The 22,532-nt window shown below is 27.2% G+C and overlaps 2 protein-coding genes across 2 annotated transcripts; one reads left to right on the top strand and one right to left on the bottom strand.

The window, feature by feature from the left end:
* Positions 1-9,432: 9,432 nt before the first annotated feature.
* Positions 9,433-11,131, bottom strand: LOC100810163 (GDSL esterase/lipase At3g48460-like). The gene is given in 2 exon segments (NM_001317616.1): positions 9,433-10,103; positions 10,458-11,131. Coding segments are annotated over 2 exon segments (1,143 nt in total). The 5' UTR covers positions 11,094-11,131; the 3' UTR covers positions 9,433-9,596.
* Positions 11,132-20,253: 9,122 nt separating this feature from the next.
* On the top strand, positions 20,254-22,262 carry LOC100811925 (protein NOI4). The gene is made up of 3 exons (XM_003550812.5): positions 20,254-20,582; positions 21,471-21,668; positions 21,801-22,262. The coding sequence occupies exons 1-3, from the start codon at positions 20,574-20,576 to the stop codon at positions 21,822-21,824; spliced, it is 231 nt and encodes a 76-aa protein (XP_003550860.2). The 5' UTR covers positions 20,254-20,573; the 3' UTR covers positions 21,825-22,262.
* Positions 22,263-22,532: the final 270 nt, after the last annotated feature.

Below are 22,532 nucleotides of genomic sequence, written 5' to 3'. Positions count from 1 at the left end.
CCAAATTAACCTTTGATAATATATGCAATGAGATGAGATAAATTTTAATTTGTTGGTTTAATATCATTTATAATTAAATTAAAGAATTTAAAATATAAATCATAATTAATGTATATATTTTAAGATAAATAATATTAATATAAATATAATGTTTTATCATATAAAATAGTATACATTAATACAAAAAGGTTTATTATCAATATATAATGTTTCAAACAAATTATACTTTTTTAAATAATATAGAACATTCATTGAATTGAAATACTTTAACATATAACTTTTACTTTTTCTCTTGATATACCAGCTTAAATTTTTAAACAAAATGGCTGTTGAACATCCAAAAATCTATTGACATCTAATAAAAAAGAAAAAAAATACAAATATTATACGTGATATGTGAAAGAAAATAAAAAAATAATATATATATATATATATATATATATATATATATATATATATATATATATAGTATTAATTAGATGTTTAGAAAGTTGTGTTCAAATATCATTATTCAACTCAACAAGCATAATAAATAACATATTGATTTGTCACTAGATGTATGTCATACATAGATAGATAAATGTCATATAGGTCGATTTGATAAAGAATATAAACTCACTTAATATATGAACTAACACAAGTAACAAATTATATTTTTATGATTTTTTTCTAATTTAGCTGTTAAGAATGTGTTTGATAAGAGTTTATAAGTTTATTTAACTAACTTTGAGCGCATTTAACGGGTCTTTAAGAAGCACTGCACTTGGGAAACACAGATGCTTAGGGATGGATAACCTCCCTCAAATTAACTTCTTTAAATTATGTATATAATTTTTTTAAAAAAATATTATTAATAATATATATAATAACTATTAATAATATACACTAATTAATAATAACATACTACTTCTAGTAAAAAATAATTAAAAAGAATATATACTAGTTAATATATAATAATATATATTAATCAATAATATATATTACTTCTAGTAAAAATAAAATAATACACTGCTTAATAAATCTGATAATTAATTCTAATGATTATATGTTAATATTTTTTAGTACTGCTTAAAAATATTAGTTTTTTAATAATATATGTTGCCCACCAATTATAATCTAATTCAAAGAGAGATACATATTAATATATCTTATTTTCATATGACTTTCCATCAATTATTATGATCTATCCTAACTATATATTGTGTATTATTATAAGTTTCATTTATCTATTTATATATCTAATTATTAATATTAATTATTATTAATATTATATTATAAACACATTTATATATATTATATATAATTGTTATGAAATTTGATGACTTTTGGTATTATTTTATTTTTTATTAGATTGTTGTTATTATTGTAAGATTATTTTTTATTGTCTTTGTGAGACCAAAAGTCTTTTAAAACTTGAAAAAAATTATACAAGTTGTAAACACATGTATTTCCTTCTCGTATAATTTGAAATAAAAAAATATTTTAATTTTAGGTATAAACTAATAAATAATTATATAAAAGTCATTATTTATTAAATATTTAGTTTTTAGAGTTTAGATATTTAAATAGTTTAAGGAAAAAAAATTGAACCCTCCTTTAATAATTTTTGGATCAATGCTTGGGAAGCTTAATGTCGTTGTTGAACCGTACGAGAGTTGCTTTAGGAAGCACCGGTGCTTGAGAGCTTTCAAATAAAAAAGTTATTTATAAATAAAATTTTAATAAAACAATTTATGCTTTTATGGCCGTTCTTAATTTTTAAAATTTAATTAATTTATAAATGATTTATTAATAAAATGTAACAATGTAAGTTTTTTTGGGGATCCATTAAACATTCAAGGAGAGTTGCTCCATTAGAGAGAGTTTTTAAAAGTGTTTATATTAGGAAGAATAAAAATAAATGATGTGTATAAGCTGACCTCATTAAAAACACCGAAGAGAGTTGCTCTATTAAAATGTTCAAAACAACTACTTTAACCAAAATTGTATCTATATTAATCTAAATTCAGTGATCAAATTGGGCATTGCCCAAAACCAAAACATTTGGTTAACAGTTCAAGTTAAAAGCTGGTGAAACTCCAAAGCCAAAGGCCCAAAAAGGACAAGAAAGAAGACGGTGACTTTCACACTATTAGGATAATATTTTAAAAGAAAGTGAACTAATAAGTTAATTATATTATAAAATAATTAATGTGATTATATATAATATTAAAATTTTTAATGTATATTTAATATATATTTAAATTTATATAATAAATTTTATGATAATTAATTTTGATCTAATAATTAATTTTTTTATATATGTAAATTTTTATAAAATCTATAATTTTTATTTAAAATTTATATATAAAAAAAATATATTATTAGATCAAAATTAATTATAATAATGTCAAAAATTATATTAGTAGATTTATGTTAATAATATATTTTTTACATATATAAATTTTTATTAAACCTATGATTTTTATTTACAATTTATATATGTAAATAAATTAATTATTAGATCAAAATTAATTGTCAAAAAATTTATTATCTAAATTTATATGTGCATTAAATATATGTCAATGACATTAATTATTTTATACTGTAATATAATTACTCTATTAGTTCAATCGGTTAGAGTGTCGGGTTAATAATGTAAAAATTAATAGTTTGATCTATATAAAAGTCTAATTTGATCGTTTAATCTACAAATTTATTTTAAGAGCTTATTTTATGATAATTTATCACTAAAATATAAGTAAAAATATATTTGTAAGGATTTAGAATAATCAAATCTAATTTATTTATATGATATAAATATCTACTAGTTTTTTTATCAGTGTCATTGAAAAAGAAAATAATTTGAATGAAGTTTATTACTAGTACGGAGTACTATTTATTATAGTAACACAAATTCCTTTTTTTTCTCTCTCTATTTTCCCCACTGCCTTTACCCAAGCCCCTCTACCCCTCCCCGCCGGTGAAATAAATAGAGAGTATTAAATAAATGGAACAACTGCCGACAATAACAACTAACAGCTCAACACAGATCAAAGAAGAGTTGAAGGCCTGTACTTGTGCAATTGCAAGCTTAGATGAAGTATATAAACTTGTAATAAATCCTAGCGGTGAAAAAATAATTTTTACGTAGTACTCCGTCTGTCTATGTATTGGTACAACTTTAGATAATAAATACTTGTAGGAGTACCTTAAAAAGGCGAAAAAAGCATTACTTATTTTTCTTGTTTATGATATAGCATTAATTATTTATTATTCTAGTCATAGTACTTTCGATTGTTTTGTTTTTCCTACAAGTATTTTTATTTTTTTTAGCTTCCAGCAATGAATACTAAATAAATAAAAAATACCATTCCTTTATTTTTGTTTGGAGGAAACTAATGACAGGAAACAAAGGAAGGTCAGCTACCCCTAGGATAGAAGAAACCTAGGGCATGATTGGACAAGAGGAAGAGGCTCCTTCTTTGGCTAGCCAATCAGCAACTCGGTGACCTTCCCGTAACGTATGATTGAAGGTAACAGACCACTGGGCAGAAACTAAGCCACGAATATCGCCAACTAACGGAGCAAGAGGGTGAGTAGACCATGAGAAGACTGAGGGCAGAATCAGACTCACAAATCACCGACTGCTAGCCTTTCTGTTTTGAATTGCTAACAACTCCGCATTTGTGTTAGTCATAAACCCACTGTTGCCCGAGAAACCAAGAAGCCACATGGCCATGCTCATTACGAAAGACACCACCATAACCCGATATTCCTGGGTTCCCAAAGGAGCTTCCGTCAGTGTTGATTTTAATGGTGTTGGGATCTGGAGGGGAAGGAGAAGGGTTGGGCAAAGGCCACTTTGATCTCCCTAACCAGATGATTAATTTGAGTGAGGGTGTGCCATGGGTGCCACACCTTGTCTTGGAAAAGCTCCATGTTCCTAGACTTCCAAATGATCCAAGTAGCCGCGACGAAGTTAGATAACTCTTATATCTTTTTCGATATCAAATAAAAGTAAAAAAAAACAACACATTTTTTTCTTCAATATAAATAAATCTTAATTAATTTTACTTTATTTAATAAAAAATAATTTTTAAAAATACATTTTTAAATGAGATTGGTACAATTAAATGATATTTATTTATTTATTTTAATAAATATAAAAATATTTTTTCTTATAATTGAGATGGTAGGAAATATATATGTATTAGATAAGACTAAAACATATTTTTCCTTCTCACCAATAAAAAAATATTTAGATTTAATTCTTGCAAAATTTCAAATAACTTTTTTATCCTCACAAAATTCAAATATATTATTTTTAACTTGAAGTTAGACTAGTTAAACTTTGTGAGCTTTCATATCTACGCGTCACTTTCTTATTAATTCATGTCTTTTTCTTATAATTTCTGTAGATTAAAAATTATCATAAAATAATAAAAGAAAAACATCACAAATATTAGAGTCCCTATCTCCTAAGTTTCTTCCTCTTCTTTGAAACTTTCCAGTCCCTTCTTTCCTCACTAGACGGTTAGCAATCAGGTTCAAGTGGTTTGAATCCCCTTGCCTTCAAGCTCGCACATGCCACCCTTTTCTTTTCTTGTGCTTCCAAGTGTGTCTTTCGATGCTTCTTCATTCATTAATCAGTGTCCCTCCCACAAAAGCCACCACCTTTACTCTTCACCAAAAGTCACATTTTTACTTTTCTCAAATATCTATGATTATTTCTTTTGTTGATTTTCTGGGAAAATGGTTGATTGGGCACCAGTGTTAATCGGTGTTGCTTTTTTCGTTTCCGAAAATGAGAAGCAGCTAGAGTTCGGTAGCATGAAGACTAAGGACAAAGCCATCTTCTTCCACACACTCATCTTCTAATCCATCCTCATCCTGGTCATTAAAGTCCACATCTACACCAGCTGAACCGGTTACCTGGATTATGACTAGTTGCTCCTTTGTCTGTATATTTGGTCACTACTAAGTAATGAAATACCATTGTTGTAACTGGCACATGCGATTCACCTCCGAGTGTCCCTTTGATCCCAATTTCTCACCGCCACAACCGTTGCCGCTCAACAATCTCCGTCGGTCACTCGTCAACCTCCGCCGCCGTCACTTCCGCAGAACTTCACCCCTCAACACTGCACCTCGGTGCTATCTTGGATAGACCAAAAACCACCACCTTTCCATCGTATTCGATCCAAACCTTCACTGAATCGCTGTTTTTGAGATCCACCCCGATGGTTCCCAAGTTGCTAACTTTCATCGAAACAATGATGTTTAGGTCCAATACATTCAATGATTGTGGTTTTCATCTGTGATTTTGGGGTTGTGGTTTAATGAGTTGGAAGAAGATGAAGAGGTTAGGGAAGAGAGGGCTTTAAAACTTGTGGCGCTTTTTTATTTTTTTATTTTGTGATGGTTTTAACACCTAAAAATCATTTTTTTAAATTTAAATTAAAAAGTAGGTTAGGATATATCCAAATAAAAAAGTAACATATTTTAATTTTATAATAAAAAAATTATTCAAAATTTTATAAGAATTAAAATGAAATATTTTGATAACTATAAGATCAAAAAATATATTTTATTCATTAGATAATTTAGATGAGGAGGAGGAGATCCACTACCATTTCAGGACTGGTATTTGTGAGGTGATGTACAGTATATGTTTATTAGAGTGCTTAAAATTCCCATTTTATAAAAACACTTACCATATTTGGAGACTCGTAAAAGATGTGTTTGTGTCATATAAGATATCAGCTGTTGCAGTATTAGGGATGTGGAGTTTGAATTAATGCAAAACGCTTACTGCTTTCTTATCAAAATGGGCGGACCCGTTTTGGCAAATGACCAATTAGAGTACTGAAAGCAACAGAATGGGGGATGTATGAGTATTCATGTACCAATCTTTTTGAATTATTATGGCCGTCGACTTAGGTAAGAATTAAATGTTCCCCAATATTGTTAATAGTAGTATGATTTTGTGTTTGATGTGGTTCTTTGCTAAAGGGGGTAACTGTTCACAACCACCAGCATGTGCTATTTACTTCTGATCATGTTCTGCAAACATCAAGCAAACTGGAATGCATCAAACGGAAGTCAAAATTATGGCATGAATTTAATAGTACTCTTGCCTATGTGGTATTCTAGATTCTTCCTCCATCCTTTAATTCCTTTCACCGGTTCCAAGAGGCCCACCCTAATTAATTTGGAAGAAGTGAGCCGAAGAAAATATGGGACCGGATTTTATGTAGTTGGAAAGTTTTCGCATTCATGCGCTCAACTGATTGCAACGATAAATATAAATCCAACCACTTATATTTTATCTCGATAAATCTAATTAAAAATTTCATATTCATTCAAAAGTTATAATTTACCCATGCGTTGATGTGGCGAATCTATTTCTTGGAAAATATATGTTTAGGATTCATTTTTCTCTAAGACCAATAGAAGAAGTTCTGACTTTCTCCGAATCTTTCAACCGTATGTCTATTTTGAATACTCCGTATGAATCTAAATAAAAGTAAATAAAATTTAAATTTAATATATTAAAATATAGTAAGTAAATTTAATTAACTCAACTATATTTAGGAGATTATATTGAATTACGATTTTAAAAGACTATTTTAGTATAAAAAATCTTGTAGATTTTAAAAATTATGTAAAAATATTATAACTTATCAGATTGTTTTTACAAAATTTTATGATAATTTGAATTTTAATGGATTTATATTATAAAAATTTAAAGGATTTGAAAGGATTTTATAGATTTATAAGATTTGAAAAGATTCTATGAATTTTAAAAAATACATTCAAAATCATAAAAGTTAATGAAAAAATAATATAAAATGATGAGATTTGAATAAAAAAATAAAATCAATATAATTTTTAATCTTTTAATAGCTAAATTGATTATAGCTTTATGTCATTTTATATTAACCCTTCTTGTAATAACATTTTATCATTCTCACTTTTAGATTTGAACAATATACATTTAAAATTATATGCTAGTTTTTTTATTTTTTTAATTACTAGAATTATTGCATGATAAATTAAATGACATGTTTAAATGGATAGAAAAGAGTGGTGAGGATGAAAAATTTGTAAGATGATTGGTGGGTTATGCGAATGAAGAAATTAAGAGTTATAGTCATGAAAATATTTCGTTGAACAGGTAATATACATAGTCAATACAAAGAAAATACGATTAGTCTTAGTACATAAGACAAAAATTAATTTAGAAAACAAATGGAAAAGTGCAAATGCGAAAAATATATTTGACATTTTTTATTTCAAAAGAATAGGATAAACATATGGCACACACATCTCGAAGAATATTAAAGCGATAAGAAGTATGTGTGATGAGAGAAAATAAAGTCTAGTAACCAATAGAAAAATACAAGTCTAGCAAAATATCAAAGATTTGGGTGGAATTGTTTGATAGATATTTTATACTACTTCCGATTTTATATATAAATAACAAATGATATTTTTCTTAGATCCTAGTTACAAGCAACAATGACCAGTTTTTTAATTTATTTAGAGTTAAATGTCTTCTATATCCTTAATTTATTGTTAACTTTATTTACTAGACACTTGGACTATGAGTATTAATATTAAATGAGACAATTACTTACAATATTTAAACTTAATGACACTTTTGGAATAAAATTTAAATTTATGATTGTATTAAGTGTGACCACCACTTTTTTGGTCTTGATAATTTGTACTATGTTGTTTATATATCGAAGGAAGTACTTAAAAGTTTGATGAAATACATCAATTTTTTAAAAAAAAATAATTTATCGAAATTTGTATATTATTAAATGCCAAAATACTTTTTATAAATTATAAAAAATTATAATTGAATGCCACTAAAGTTTGTTGTTCTCATTAAAAAATCTTAAAAGTGTTAATTGAATAACACAATACTTATTTATATCATTAAAGTCTGGTTGAATATCACAAATTTTTTTTTATAAAAAAAATACTTTTGAAATCCTTTGAAAACTTTATTCAATACACTCCCTTAATGTTACTCTCTCAACGTAATAATTGTTACTCTGTTATACTAAATCCAATTATTTAATTCATTAGGATCAAGGAAAATTCTTAATTTGATATATAGTAATAAATATGTCTTAAATTGATATTTTTTCATTAATAATCATTGTTTTTACTTTTTAGTACTCTTTTTTTTCTTTGATCATTTGTGTTACAATATCTCTTTTAATTAGAAATATTTTTGTATAAAAATAATTAATACAAATAACATTATGGATTGAGTCTTATAAAAAGAATCAAACATCACTTTTAATTTGGGTCTTATAAATAATACATGAGAGAGTATTACTTAAAAAATATCCTAAAGTTAATTTAAATGAGAACACCATATGATCAAGGATAGTTTAAGAAACAAAGTTCATTGTTATATAAAATGAATAAAATAAAATAAACTTAACTGATATCCTTAATGAATATAAATTTTAGTATTTTTTACTTGTATTTAAGTTCGAAAGAAATATTGTATTTCTTTTGGGGAAAAAAGTTGTACACTAATAATATGTTTTTTATACAATTATTTAACCCAACTCATCATGTATGATAAATTTGTTGACTTTTAAAATAATTCAAATAATAATTTATGATTAGATGATAGTGTAAAACTGTTTTACACTACATAAACATTAAACTCTTTATTTTGAGGAAATAATTACATACACTTATTCTTTTTTTTTTTGTGTACAACAAAGTTGGAGTATATTTCATATGATAGTGACTAGTAATAAACTATACGCCAAAAAATATAAAAGAGAGACATTAAAAATAAAATTTCAATTAATAAAGGATATTTTGAAATAGTCTTATTAAATTATATAAAATTAGTTGATATTTACTTTTATTTAAAATTGACACAATTTTTTTTTATATTTAAAACCGAATAAAATACATCACACTATTTATTGATATTAAATAAGAATATATTCAAGAGAGAGAAAAACATTGATTGAATTTTGAAATTCTAAAATGACAACTATTTTGAAATATAAAAAAAGAAGGCTAAAAGATTTTATATATATATTAAGGATGTAGTAATTCTTTTGAGGCAACAGGTTTTTTTCATATTCACAGCCTCAATTCTTTACTCTTCAAGAGCTCCTTTTACACACGGAAAATATAAAAAGTTTTTAAATTGTCAAGTATAATTAATAAAAAAAATTATGTTAAATATGATTTTAATTTTTTTAAAAGTTAATGAATTTATCTTCATGGTAATATTTATCGGATGAGATTACAAAACTATATTTTCTGTAGTTTTAAAACTTCCCAATAAAAGTTATATATAAATAGAAAACCACTTTATTAACCCAAAATCAACTAATCTAGATAAGCACTAACTGATACCGAGTTTAAGACAGCCTTGGCAGATACTAATACAAATACAAATACAACATATTCCTTTGAACTCATCATACATGATGTGCAGAGGACACAAGTTCTAGCAAAACAGGTAAAACCTGATTCCCTCACTTATAGTTACATTAGCAGATGCATTAAAGTCATAAGGACAAGCAAATCCCAAATATTAGTATTATTCTTGGGTGAACCATTCACCCCACCCTCTCCTTTTTTCCCAACAAAAAATTAAACGGAGGTTGGGTGAAATTTCCTTGCAAAAACATACTAGAAATAACTTTATACATGGCCTCAGTGAGGTGAACACCATCCCAATTGATGTACTGAGAAGGGCTTGAGCACACAGTGGCATTAGGTGTGCCACATGTGGCAAACACAGTGAAGTTGTAAGGTGGTTCTCCCGATCCACAGCAAACGTTGAAGGTCTCTTTGAATCCGAATTTGCTTGGATTCTTCATGACAGTGCGGTAGGCATCATAGTAATCAGCATAAAGTATGACAGCTTGAGGGTACTGTTTCCTGAATTCTTGTAATTTGTCTTGCAGCACAAGGTTGTGGTAGTAGCTTTGGTTGTTGACACTTTTCACACATCCAATGTCATCCCTATCATCTGGTGGAGCCAGGTACATGGACAATGTCAAGCACCCAGTTAGAGGCAAACCCTGCACTACTAGGTACTTGGCACCCTTCTCAAGCAATGTCTGCAAAACAAAGGAATGAAAATTATAAAATTGGGATAAGATGATCTGTGCACAAAATTTCAAGTTTTTGAGTTTTAACTACTTGGTATAAAAGACCAATTAGGACAGTAAACCAAACCACAAAAATTAGATGAAGATCTATAGATGTTTTTAGTGTTGTTTTTCAATTGAAATTAGAGTTCTACCTCGACAATTCACTTAATAAAAGTTTGAATTAAAGGCCAACACAAATTATCGAGGTGAATAATACAAAAAACAACTAAAAAAGTGAGACTCCAATTTTGATGGGAGAACAACACAATAAGAACCTAACTCACCTAAAGAATTATTTGTAAATTTTGTCCTAAATCATACCTGTAAAGCTCCTGAGACACTGCTGATTGCAAGCTTCCTTATGGTTTCATCTGAGACGGTAGATCCAAGAGTGTAGGCATAGTCATTGACTCCAATCTCCCCAAACCAAAATAGAGTGTCATCAAAATCATTGCACTTTGACTCTTGGCAGTCCTGGCTCTCCAGGTACCTGTTGAACCATATCATCTGGGTTTGGATGGACTGAGGAGTGATGTCAAGGGAGAGGTTGTGCTTGACAAAGAACAAATGGTTTATGGCTGTGGAACCAGCAACAGCAAAGTTAACACCAAAAGTGTCATTGCCTTTGCTATGACGGTAGGGGGGCAAGTAAGGCAGTGAAAGTGCTTCAGCCACAAAATCAATCACAAGCCTACCATCTGAGTACCTATTGGTGGAGTGGTTAAAGAAAGTGGTTCCATAGGGAGAGTTTGAAACATGGCCAAAGCCACTTGGACCTTCTGCATTTTGGGTGTTGCCAGTGTCTGTGAAAGAGTCTCCAAAGGCATAGACCCTTTTGAATGGCCTTGTTCGTCCCTCCTCTGTTGCTGCAGATGCAACTGACAGAAGTGAGGACAGTGTGCAGATGGTAATTAGGAGGAGGGTGGTAGAAACCATGGATGACACAGAAGAAGCCATTTTGAAAGGGTATTCCTTAGTTGGTTTCCCACATGAGTAGTTGCCAGTTTGCTAGAGTTTTCAGCTTTATATATACAACAATTTCATTACTTTAAGGTTTAAACATTAACTATAACAAATTTTACTTTTAGTTTATTTTAAAAAAATTACTTCTCGTACTAATATATGTTATTGGTCCAAGTAAAACTAAACAAAATTTCAAATCTTTTGAGTGGAAAAAAATATGATTAAAAGAGACCTATTCATTAAAAGTTAATCAATTAAATTTCTCTTTCTCATGAACATTAATAGTAAACATTTTTTTATCATATCATAAATTTATGATCACCCAAAAAATTACTTTTACTATTATTTGATTTAGTGGTTGGCTAAACGGTAAGCAATTAAAACAAACTGTATATTGTACAAGGACGTAAAAGTAAGATTTAAAAACAAAAATGTTGGTGATATACTTTCTCTTAAATAACCTATTGTCAACCACTAGAATTAGACTCCTTCATGTTTTATATGTGTTTTGAATTACAAAGGAAAAAAAGGTATGATAAAAAGAATTACTTAAAATAATTTGACTTAGCTTTTATAAAATTTTAAAATTACTTAAAATACAATTTTAATGTTAAGATTATTTAATAAATACAAAGAGTTATTGTTCAAAACTATTTTTTTTTTCCTTACAGTTTCAAAACTAAAATTCAGAAAAACAAAAAATTACGTAGTTTTTTCAAGACTGTCCGAGCTTTGTGTTTTTGTTGGTGGTTTGACTTTGCCACATGACTCTCTTTTTCGTTTATTATGGCACATTACACTTTTGTCATGCACCGTCTTGCGACTTGCTTGCAGTGCAGTCTGTGCAGATCTAGTAGTGTCCGTCTTACATTAATAATCCTATTAATACTTGCGGTTTGAGGGGGTAGCTGGGGAGCTAGACTTAATTAAGGGTCGACGTCACAAAAATTTATTCTATAAATAGTTTTAAATAAATTTGAGCTATTTAACCTGTTAAAAATCAAATTTAATAGTACAACTTTGTATTTAATAACATAAAAATGCAAACTTACTAACAACTACTCTCTCCTTTGATCTCAAATATTAAAAAATACATTTTTCTTGATGTTAAATATAATAAAAATTTAACTAAATTTATTTTATTTAATGATATTATCTCTAAAATATCTTACATTTAATTGAAATATTAGTTTTAATTATTATTTATTATATATCAAATTTCATTAACCGATAAGTTAAAAAATATAATTTTTTAATTAAAATTAATGTAATTAAATGTGATTAATTGATTTTCTTAATTATATGTTTTTCCCTTATATTTATATTTGAGACAAGAGGGAGTAGTACTTTAAAAATAAATACTCCTTGTTAAAAATTTAGTAAATATATTTTATGAAAATCAAAATAAAAGTATAATGTTAATATTGAATATTTATATGTATTTATTAATTTTCAATAGAAGTATGCTCCATAAATACATTTATGAGGAGATCGATTAGGAAAAAAAATTATTCAATTCCTAATAATCGATGCATTAAATGAGCATGTCCCCACCACACCAACCGTTTTTCACGATGATTTTATGAAATTAAGAAGTTGAGCGGCGGGAGAAGCATCCGTACCGTAGCCATCTTTTTTGTTATGTTGGAAGTAAATTTGCTAGCCATCTTTGGTTACTTTGGTGTGTGATTTATTAATGGCCACCAACGACCGGTGTCTCTATGCTCCACCGATTGAATTGTTGGAAGAATAGTTCAAAAATCCGGTTCGACTCGGCCGGTCAGACCGGAACCTAATGACATAATTAGACCAATTTGGTTATTAGACCGATCATACATGTAGTTCAAAATGATCTGATCAGAACCATCTGATTTGGAATAAATCAAGTGATCTGATCCAGTTTTTAAAACCCATTTAGCATAAAAAAAACAAAACAATACTCCAAAAAAATTTGAGACTTATGTAATTGTGTTATTGAATTATTATTTGTAAATTTGTGTTATCAACTTTAGTACTTCAATTATTATTTTGAATTTTGGAATATGAATAAATTTTTCTTAATCAAATAATATTAGTTATATACTTATATATAATAAATACATATATAATTTTAAATTTTTTAATATATATTAAGTTAAACCGAATCAATTATTGATCCGTCGTGAACCACTGACTCACTACCTCAATCGGTCACTGACCGAACCGAATTTTTTAACTTTGGTTGGAAGTAGTAGTTTAGAAGAATTTACTTATAATTATTTGGATTTAATTTTTTATATAAATATTTATTTAATTCTTTAAAAGGGTTTATAGAAATCATTTATGATATATTTACAAACTATTTGTATTTTTATATATAAATTATACATTTTAAATAACTTAATGTATTTTATTAAAAATGAAAATAATATTATTTATTTATTATCCGTCTATCCACGATTAGACCATTTGACTTTGAGTCATTACTTACATAAATTCAATGACCGATCTGTTTTTAAAAATATTGGTTTAGGAAATACTAGTTTTTCTTTTTGGATTAGGAATTAAATAAAGAGGAAAAAAAAGGAAAGGATAAAACTAAAAAGAGTAGAGTGGAAATGATGCATTGTTTAGATGAACAAAGACAAAAAAAGAAGATAGAAATGAAGAAAAATTTATCTTTGTGTAAGTGGAAAAGAGAGTAGAAAGAAAAATAATGTATAAAATAATGCATATGACTAGACTATTAAGTCTTGTTAATATCGATAGTCATCTAAAAAAAGATAAGAGTCTTGTAATTGAAATTCCTTAACGCTATAAAGTACTCAAACTCTAATACCAAATTGTAAAACGAGTAGAAACACAAGAAAGATGAGTTGAATTGTGTTTACTATTATGTGTTTTTTTTTTTTTTTTTACAAATTTCTTTAGAAACACGTTGAAAATACTTGAGGCTTGTGGACCACGCTATTTAATAGAATTGTATTACCTATGTATTAAAGTCAGAAATAAATTGCCTTTGTCTTCTAAGATAAGCACTTGAGGTCGAGGTCATAAATTTGACTTAGTTAGTGATATGAACCAAAATAACTTCTCGCAAGATTAAGCCTAAACATAAAAAGACTTGACTCTAAGTGATGACCCATTAATAAAAGGAAACCTCCAAAAGACACAAGGGACAATTAGAGCTCCAGTGAGTGCAATGATGGCCTAATAAGGTGGTTCTAGTTTTGCAAGTCCAAGGGCATCGATACTTGATTTAACTATCAAGAATTTTGAGTCATTACTTGTAAATCTAATGAGTATTTGAGATTAGTTTTATTAGGAATTATAATTGATTTTAATAGAGTATGTTTTAGTTTATTTTTGGGTTTGGTTTTATTTAATAAGATGAGGATCCTATCTTTTTATTAGGATTTGATAATATTTGGATTTTATTTCTTATTACTTGTTTTTCTTGTCATATTCCCTTTAAATTGGAAGGTGTGTAATTTAGTAAGATAAACATGAATATGAATGAAATGTAAGTTTTCTCTATCGGTAAGAATTATCTTTTAGTTTTAGGAAAAATAACTAAATATGATCTTAAGAAAATAACTTATGACAATGAAATTTTCATTATTTGTATCTTATTTTTACACTTATGTTTCCAGTGTGACATCATATATCTTTCCATATAAAAAAATGAAAAAAATTCCTAAACTTGAAATTTTCAAGATGATTAGTGTTTCCCATTAATATAACATACCAATTACTAATATTTGCCAATAAAATAAAAAAAATACAATGTTTGTCCGTCATAAAAAAAACCTTTGAAGGACACCTTACAACATGGGTGAATTGAACCCAATACCTGACTCATTTGCATTCAAAAGACCAATGGTGAGTAAGACCTAATTTTTACATCCACTTTCTCTTTGATTATCCAATTCCCTTTTCAATTTAATCGTACATGCATTATCTATTTTATAATTTGTACAAACCTTCTACGCTACAATGAAAATATTTTTTGTTGTAGATTTTGTACATAGCCATTGTACTAAATAGTTGTTTCATTTTAAGCAAAATATTACTCTTAAAAATACCAAAGTATAAAAGGTGAATCCATCCACATCAGTTTTTCATACATTTACTAAAATGTTTCATTTTCTCTAAGAGAATTGTTTAAGAGATTTAACTAAGTATCACAAGTGTTATCTTCCTAACTAGAATAATTTTATTTTTCGGTAATTATAATTCTAGCATTATTATAAATCAAGCAAAGTAAATATATAACTCACTTAATCAGTATTCAGTGTTATAATTTTAGTCAATTAATTAATATTAGTTAAACATTGTTATTAGGTTAATTTGTTTTTATATGAGAAAATTAATACAATATTAATCAATTTCAACAATGTATATTGTAGTTAGATTAATAAAAATAAATATTTAAATTAACCAATTAGTATCCACTACAATAATTTGAATTAATAAAATATCATAATCATTTAATAGTATTTTATAATTTAAATATATTAATAATTTACTCTTATATGTCTTTTTGTCCATCATACTAGGTTATTCACTTTATATTTTAGGTTTTTCTCACTTTACTTATTAATTTTTTATTTTGTTTTTTTATTTCCTTTTCCAAGAATTATCCCTTACATTGTTGATTAAGTCTTTTTTATTTCATATTTTCTATGGTAAGTTTTTAGCCTTTTTTATTCTTTTTTTGTTACATTTTTTATTTCCTTTGAAATAATTTTAAAATTATTTTAATATTTCCATCTAAAGTTTACTTGTGTTATTATATAGTTTTTACATTTTCTATTATTGAAATAACATAAAAAAAACTCGAATGATAAATTTTACAAAAAATAATAATATTTCTACAATTATTTTATAGTTTTTTCATATAAAAAAAGTTCTCTAAAGAAATTTTCTATATTTTTATTAAATTTTGTGTAAAAAGTTCTAGCCATTAGAATATGAAAAGTTCATTTGTTGACTATATACATATTCAAAAAAGCATTAAAGACTACGTAAGGGGTTGTGAACAAAAGAGAGAAGAGGTCCTAACCTAAACCATGCTGCTTAAAGTGAACTTAAGCACAAATATTTCAAGTGAAGTCTTAAATTTGATTCTTGTAAATGAAAAAAAAACATCAAAAAAAAAATTAGACTAAAAATTATTAGTTAGGTTCTTCAATAAATATTAATAATTGAAAAATTAGTAAATACTTAGTAACGATAGCATGTGAAAAAAGAGTTTTCATGGTCCAAAAATAACCTTATTTTTTTATATGTATCCATTATTATACAAATTAATTTTTTTCACTAATTTCTAATTATATGCACCTCATGTATCTGTTACTACATAAACAAGTATTGACAAGTGCAATAGCAATTTTCATACATTATTTTTCTATCATTCAAAAATTTATAATCTCAAAATATATAAAATAAGTTTACTTCGTTTAGATTTTATATCACATGTTATCACTGAAATATTTTTTTCAACCTGAAATATATTGTTAATAACATTTCATTAAATAAATAAATAAATAATACTTAAATGTAAATCAAATTACAATCATATTAATTTACACTTAATTAATAAATTTAAAATAATAAATAAATTAAAAGTAAATTATTCATATTTTTAGAATTATCATTACTTACCTTTAATCAAATTTAATTTTAAATAAAATTAACTTATAAAAATAAAAGCAAAGCTAACATTAATTGTAACTAATTTACCGGGTAACTATATCTAGCATACAACAATCTCGTGCAATACATATTTAATTTATTAATATAATTATATATGTCAAATATATTCACTTTAATTTATCCCTCTTGTTCAAAATTTTCCCATAATATTAAGTTTTTGGGGAGTTGATGAACTAATCTCATACGAAACCTTTTGAAACAATTATATGCTGAATATTGCGTAAATATTATGATATATTTGATGAATGGTTAAAAAATAAATATTTTATTACAGTTTGTGTGTAATTTTTCTTTTATAAAATGTAATAAAAGCCAAATGCCCCTTATAATTTACACTTACATTCTATCTGTTCTTATCAGTTTAACCCTCGCATTCTCTCTCTTTCTCTCTTGTTTTAAAAAAAAACCATTCAATCCAACTAAATATATGTTTAATTATATGCAATTCCAACTGTTATTTAATGAGTAAAGCTAATTACCAGCATATTCAAATACAATTCCAAATTTGGAAATGTGAATTGAGTAAGTTGGTCATGAATAAATTAAAGCAGGCACGATATTGATGATGACTCCTACCTAATTGATGTTAATATTACTAGTATTAATTAATCAATTATGCCAATTTCGTTGTATCAGGCTACGAGCTAAACACGGTTGCCATTTATGAAAAAGTTGAATACGTTTTTGAAAACAAACCAGACGTTTGTCAATAATAGGTCAAATTTGTTCGTTATTTTTATTTAAGATTTCAGTTTAGTTTTTTTTTTTTAACTTTTCTGTTTTGGGTTTTTATCGTTTTTTACTTTTAAGGGTTATGGCAGTTTTTAACTGTTAAAAATTGTGACAGTTTTAATAAATATGACAGGTTTTTTTATCTTTGCAATTTCGAAAAGGAAATAAAAGATTAATAGATTTTTTTTAACTTTCAATGAATATTATAAGAGAGGAAATGTATAATCAACTTACAAAGTATATATATGAAATAAAAAAGAACACAGAATTATAGCTTATATAAAGGAAACTAGCCAGTATCTCTACAAAATTTTACTAGAAAGCGTGACATACACCGGTGTATACAAAGATAAGACTTCACTTGTACTTAGAATAACGAAAAACGAGAATAAATGTATACAAAGATAGAGATAGTTTTATTCAAAAATATAATTATGCGCAATGAATACGTCAAGCACATAGACATGTACTTAGATATTCTCAATGCACAATCTAATTCAATTGTTAGACAACCCAATTTATGTTGTAAATCTGTAATGTATTACGAAGGAATATTTAAATGCAAACCAATGTCTGATTGCTCAAGAATTAATGAAATATTGTGTTTCAGCACATTCTTCTTGAAGGCAATACCAGCCCAATTAGTTGGCCAACAAAGTGTTGTACTCGTTGTTTAAAATTAGTATCTCTTATTAATTATCAACTCACGATCATGTCTGTTATGAACAAGATAAATTTAAAACGTGTAAAATTACATGGTTCTCGAGAACTTATCTGTAATATGTGCAAATCTTCAAGATATAACAATTTTTTTTTTCAAAATTAATTTGGGAACATAATTAGCTAGCAAACTCCTCGATATAAAAGTAAAAGATAATTAATAAGAAATAATTTATAGTTAATACAATTAAAATAATTATTAATTTCAATTAAAATATGGCACTAATCCATATTAAAATAGGTAATATAAATATAATATTAATGTTATTAAAACAGAAATAAATTCATGATAAAAACTTAAGAATGTCTCGTTCTCTTAATTTTATAAAATAATTATTATGAGATATTAACCTTTTAAAATATCTCATAAAACACAATCCTTCGGGAGATTTGTTCCTTATAGTTCTTCCCACCTATCCATCAGAGTTGAACTATTTGTTGTCATAGACACTTCTTTTGTTAGGTTATCTTAGTTTTCTTTGCCCGCTTTTGTAATTTTTCGCACTGATAAAAAATGCAAATCAATTGAGATTGTTTTTATGTCCCTACACGCGTATAAAATAATGTATTCGGGTTTTGTTTAGAATAAAGTTAACATTTAATTATTTACATGTTTTTATTAGAGATGTGAGCAATTAGATGGTTACGTAAAAGTACACTATACTCCTTGTAACATTACATTATTCATTCTAATGTTCTACTTTGAGTATTATTAGGAAACATGGTTGCAGAGGAGGAAAATGAGAGAAAAATATTATACCAAAGTGGAAATGTATTAGAATCACTAAAGTAAGATTACAAAAAAATATAGAATTTTTTTATAAAATCATCTAATTTCCTACATGTTCAAGAGCATCTAGCAAGTTAAAAGGTGTTTATAACACTTCGAGTTTAAAATAAACAATACAAGTACAAATCCAAAAAAAAAAATATTATACACAAAGTAAAAATGTATTAGAATGAGTAAAGTAAAATTATATATATATATATATATATATATAACCGTCTAATTTCTTACATTTCTAATAACAGAAAAATATTATACTCAGAGTAGAAATGTGTTAGAATAAGAAAAGTAAGATTACAAGGAGTATAATGGGATTATATAGCCATCTAATTTCCTACGTCTAATAGACATTGATATCTTATATTTTTTTGTAGTTCTAATCCCTTATAGTAATGGGAGAAATAAAATAATGTTACAGTGTAAAAGAAAAAGATGGCATCCGAGAGTGTTGGGAACCAAGAGTAATAAATGTTTGTGAAATAGAACAAAGAATTGCTGATCCAATGCTGAAACTTAAACGACCAAAAGGATTATGGATAATAGTTGACAATGTGGTGTGTGGGTCATCCTTCACACAATTTAACCATGACAATAGGAATGTTAGGTGGATTTACGGTAACACAAAAACTCAAAAGATATTTTCACACTTTTGGAAGCTAAGGAAAGCATTATCAAAGATTGACGTGAACACTAAGATGTAGGCCCACGCTATCAGATGATGAGACAAACAATATTATTCATATATCGGATTTGACCTAAGAAAAAGCTCGACAAGGAATATAATGAAATTTTATATAACCATTAATTTCCTACATCTCTAATAATTTGTATGGTTATAATTTAAAAAAATCGACTATATCTTTCATCTCTCAAATTAAAGAGTGAAAAGGTACATTTGATTATTTGATTATGTTAATGTCATTTTATTCTATTATAAATCGTCTAAACAATTAGATATAGCTTTACTTTTTTATACTTTATTTTATTTTTGAATAAATAATACATGTAGAGATATTATAAAATTATTGTTGATATCAATTTTAAGATGTTTATTATAAAAATTATTAAACTTATCATATATAATAAAATTATGTATAATTAACTAACATATCTTCATTAATTTTATCGATAATTAACTTCTGAAAATGAATCATTTTTAATATATCTTTATTAATATTATTTTCATCCATAAAATCTTTTAACAAGTCTTAAATTACAATGATTAAAATGAAGGAGAAAGATGATAATTGAAAAGGAGGCGCGCGCACAGTGAGGAGGGTGTTAGAGATCGACGCAAGATCTAGATTGGTCGAAGAAAGCAAACGACAGCGTGTTGTGTTGTTGATGCCGTTTGGGTTTTCCTTTCCCACGTATTCGTATTCTGGTCTGTCCTAATAATAAATGGCTCTTGAAATACTTGGTTTTTCTTTCACCCTACGTTCCTCTTGTGTTCGTGTTGTGTTGTGTTGTGTTCCTCCTCAGTTCATCGTTGCTCTTTTTCTCTCTCAATCCAAACCTGCGATTCTCACCCCTCCCCAATGTCTTCGGTATTATTCTCCTCTTTTCTCCCACCTTTTTCAATTCTTTATTTTTTTCTATTCATCCACAAATTACAAACCATTCACGTTTAGAATCATGTTTGATATATAAGACGTTTGTCAAATGGATCATTCGTTGTTTAGTGACATTTCATCCTTTGAATGATTAAGAACCCTAATTCCTTGCATCTCAGGTTTTAAATTGGGGTCACGGTAGCATTTTTATTGTAGTACTTGATATTTTTGGGAAATGTTGACAAATGTGGCTGCATTGCGATTATACAAACTCAATTTTTTATTTTGTCGCTAAAATTTCAGTCGCATACCATTTTCTAAAACCTTTGCATCATTAGAAAATTGATTATGGTACAGCTATAATGGAATGCCATTTTCGAGAAATATGTCTTATTATCTATCTTTCAGTTTATGGATTGTGGATTGATTGATGAAATGAGTTAGCACTTGCATTCAATGAGACGGATACAAGGGAATGAATAGATTGAATTTAGAATCAGAATTGATAACACTTTTCTTTTCTCCTTTGGAAACGGTGCAATTGAATTTTAACCCTGCTGCTTCAATTGTTGAAACCAGAATTCAAATCATTCTGTTTTGTTATGTATATATTTTCTCTTGGGGGAAAAAATTTAAGAAGTTTTGTTTTTATTTTTTTAATCCAATTCAATACAGGATCTTGTTACAAAATGTTGTTTTTATTTGTAAAAATGAGGCAACGTATAAACAGATTAGTCATCAGTTTTAGAGAATATACATCATGATTTAGTATCAATAACATGAATTTGCAGTAATGGAAGCATGGAACATAACATGCTAGTAATAAGGACATTAAACTCATCATGCACTAACTTTTTAAACTTTTTCTTCATATATATGCAGCAGGAGAATGGTCGTCCATTGCCTAAATTCGGTGAGTGGGATGTGAATAATCCTGCCTCAGCGGAAGGTTTTACTGTCATATTCAACAAGGCTAGAGATGAGAAGAAGACTAACACAGCAACGGCAACCCCAACCCCACGTAGATCTGATCCTGTGTTCAAGAATGAGAATTATAACAATCCTCAATATTCTGGAAAGGTGAACTTAAATAGTCAGTCAAAACTAGTGATTCTTTTCAGTAATCTGGGTTTAGGCTGTTGTATTTGAAGAACCATCTAGTAAGTTATTAATGAGCTTTTATTTAATTTCTGAAATGAAATTTAAATGCAGAGAAAGTGGTTTTGCTGCGGCTGAATCTAGAAGAGGGCATATGATGGTTTATAACCCTATTTGCTGTGGATTATGATCTCGCTAATCAGGTGGAGCAGGGAATGGTTTATGATCCTATTTGCTGTCTTTCACTTCTTTTTTCCCTTTTTTTCTTCTTTGTTTTCGCCTTTGTGTGATTTGCAGGATCACATGATGTTAGTTGTAAGCAAATTTAAATTTCACACCTTGCCATTTTGCTTAGGTGATCTATAAGTCAAATAACGTTGTTACTGGGTATGAATTGATCACTTGAGAAAAAAGGTAGTGTGGAATGTTGTGTAATAGAAAAAATTGTACAAATATATATATATATATATATCTATAAAAAGGGGAAAGGAAAGGAAAAAAAATGTACAAAATGTCCCCCTATTATTATTGATCTGGCTACTTCCATTCCTTTTTTTATACATTGGTTCTTTCCAATCGAGGGTTTATGGTAAGAAGTGTGCATTTGGTTTAGTGTTATAGATTGATTTTGAGTTTAGAATTGATTTTAGATCGAATTTTACATATTTAATTACATGTTGTAAAAGATTTCAAAATGGATTTTAGGTCCACAATTCATTAAATTGAATCAACTTTGACTAGTTTTTATTTTGGATAAAAAAATTAATTAAATTTTATTTCTAACTTGATTTTATAATAAAAACATTCAATCATAAATTACCTCACATCAAAATCAATTTTATTTGA

The sequence above is a fragment of the Glycine max genome, chromosome 17 (genome assembly GCF_000004515.6).
Source record: "Glycine max cultivar Williams 82 chromosome 17, Glycine_max_v4.0, whole genome shotgun sequence".
In the NCBI taxonomy this organism is placed as follows: Eukaryota; Viridiplantae; Streptophyta; class Magnoliopsida; order Fabales; family Fabaceae; genus Glycine; species Glycine max.
The sequence above is the reverse complement of the archived record's forward strand: the minus strand, read 5'-3'. Positions and strand labels throughout refer to the sequence as shown.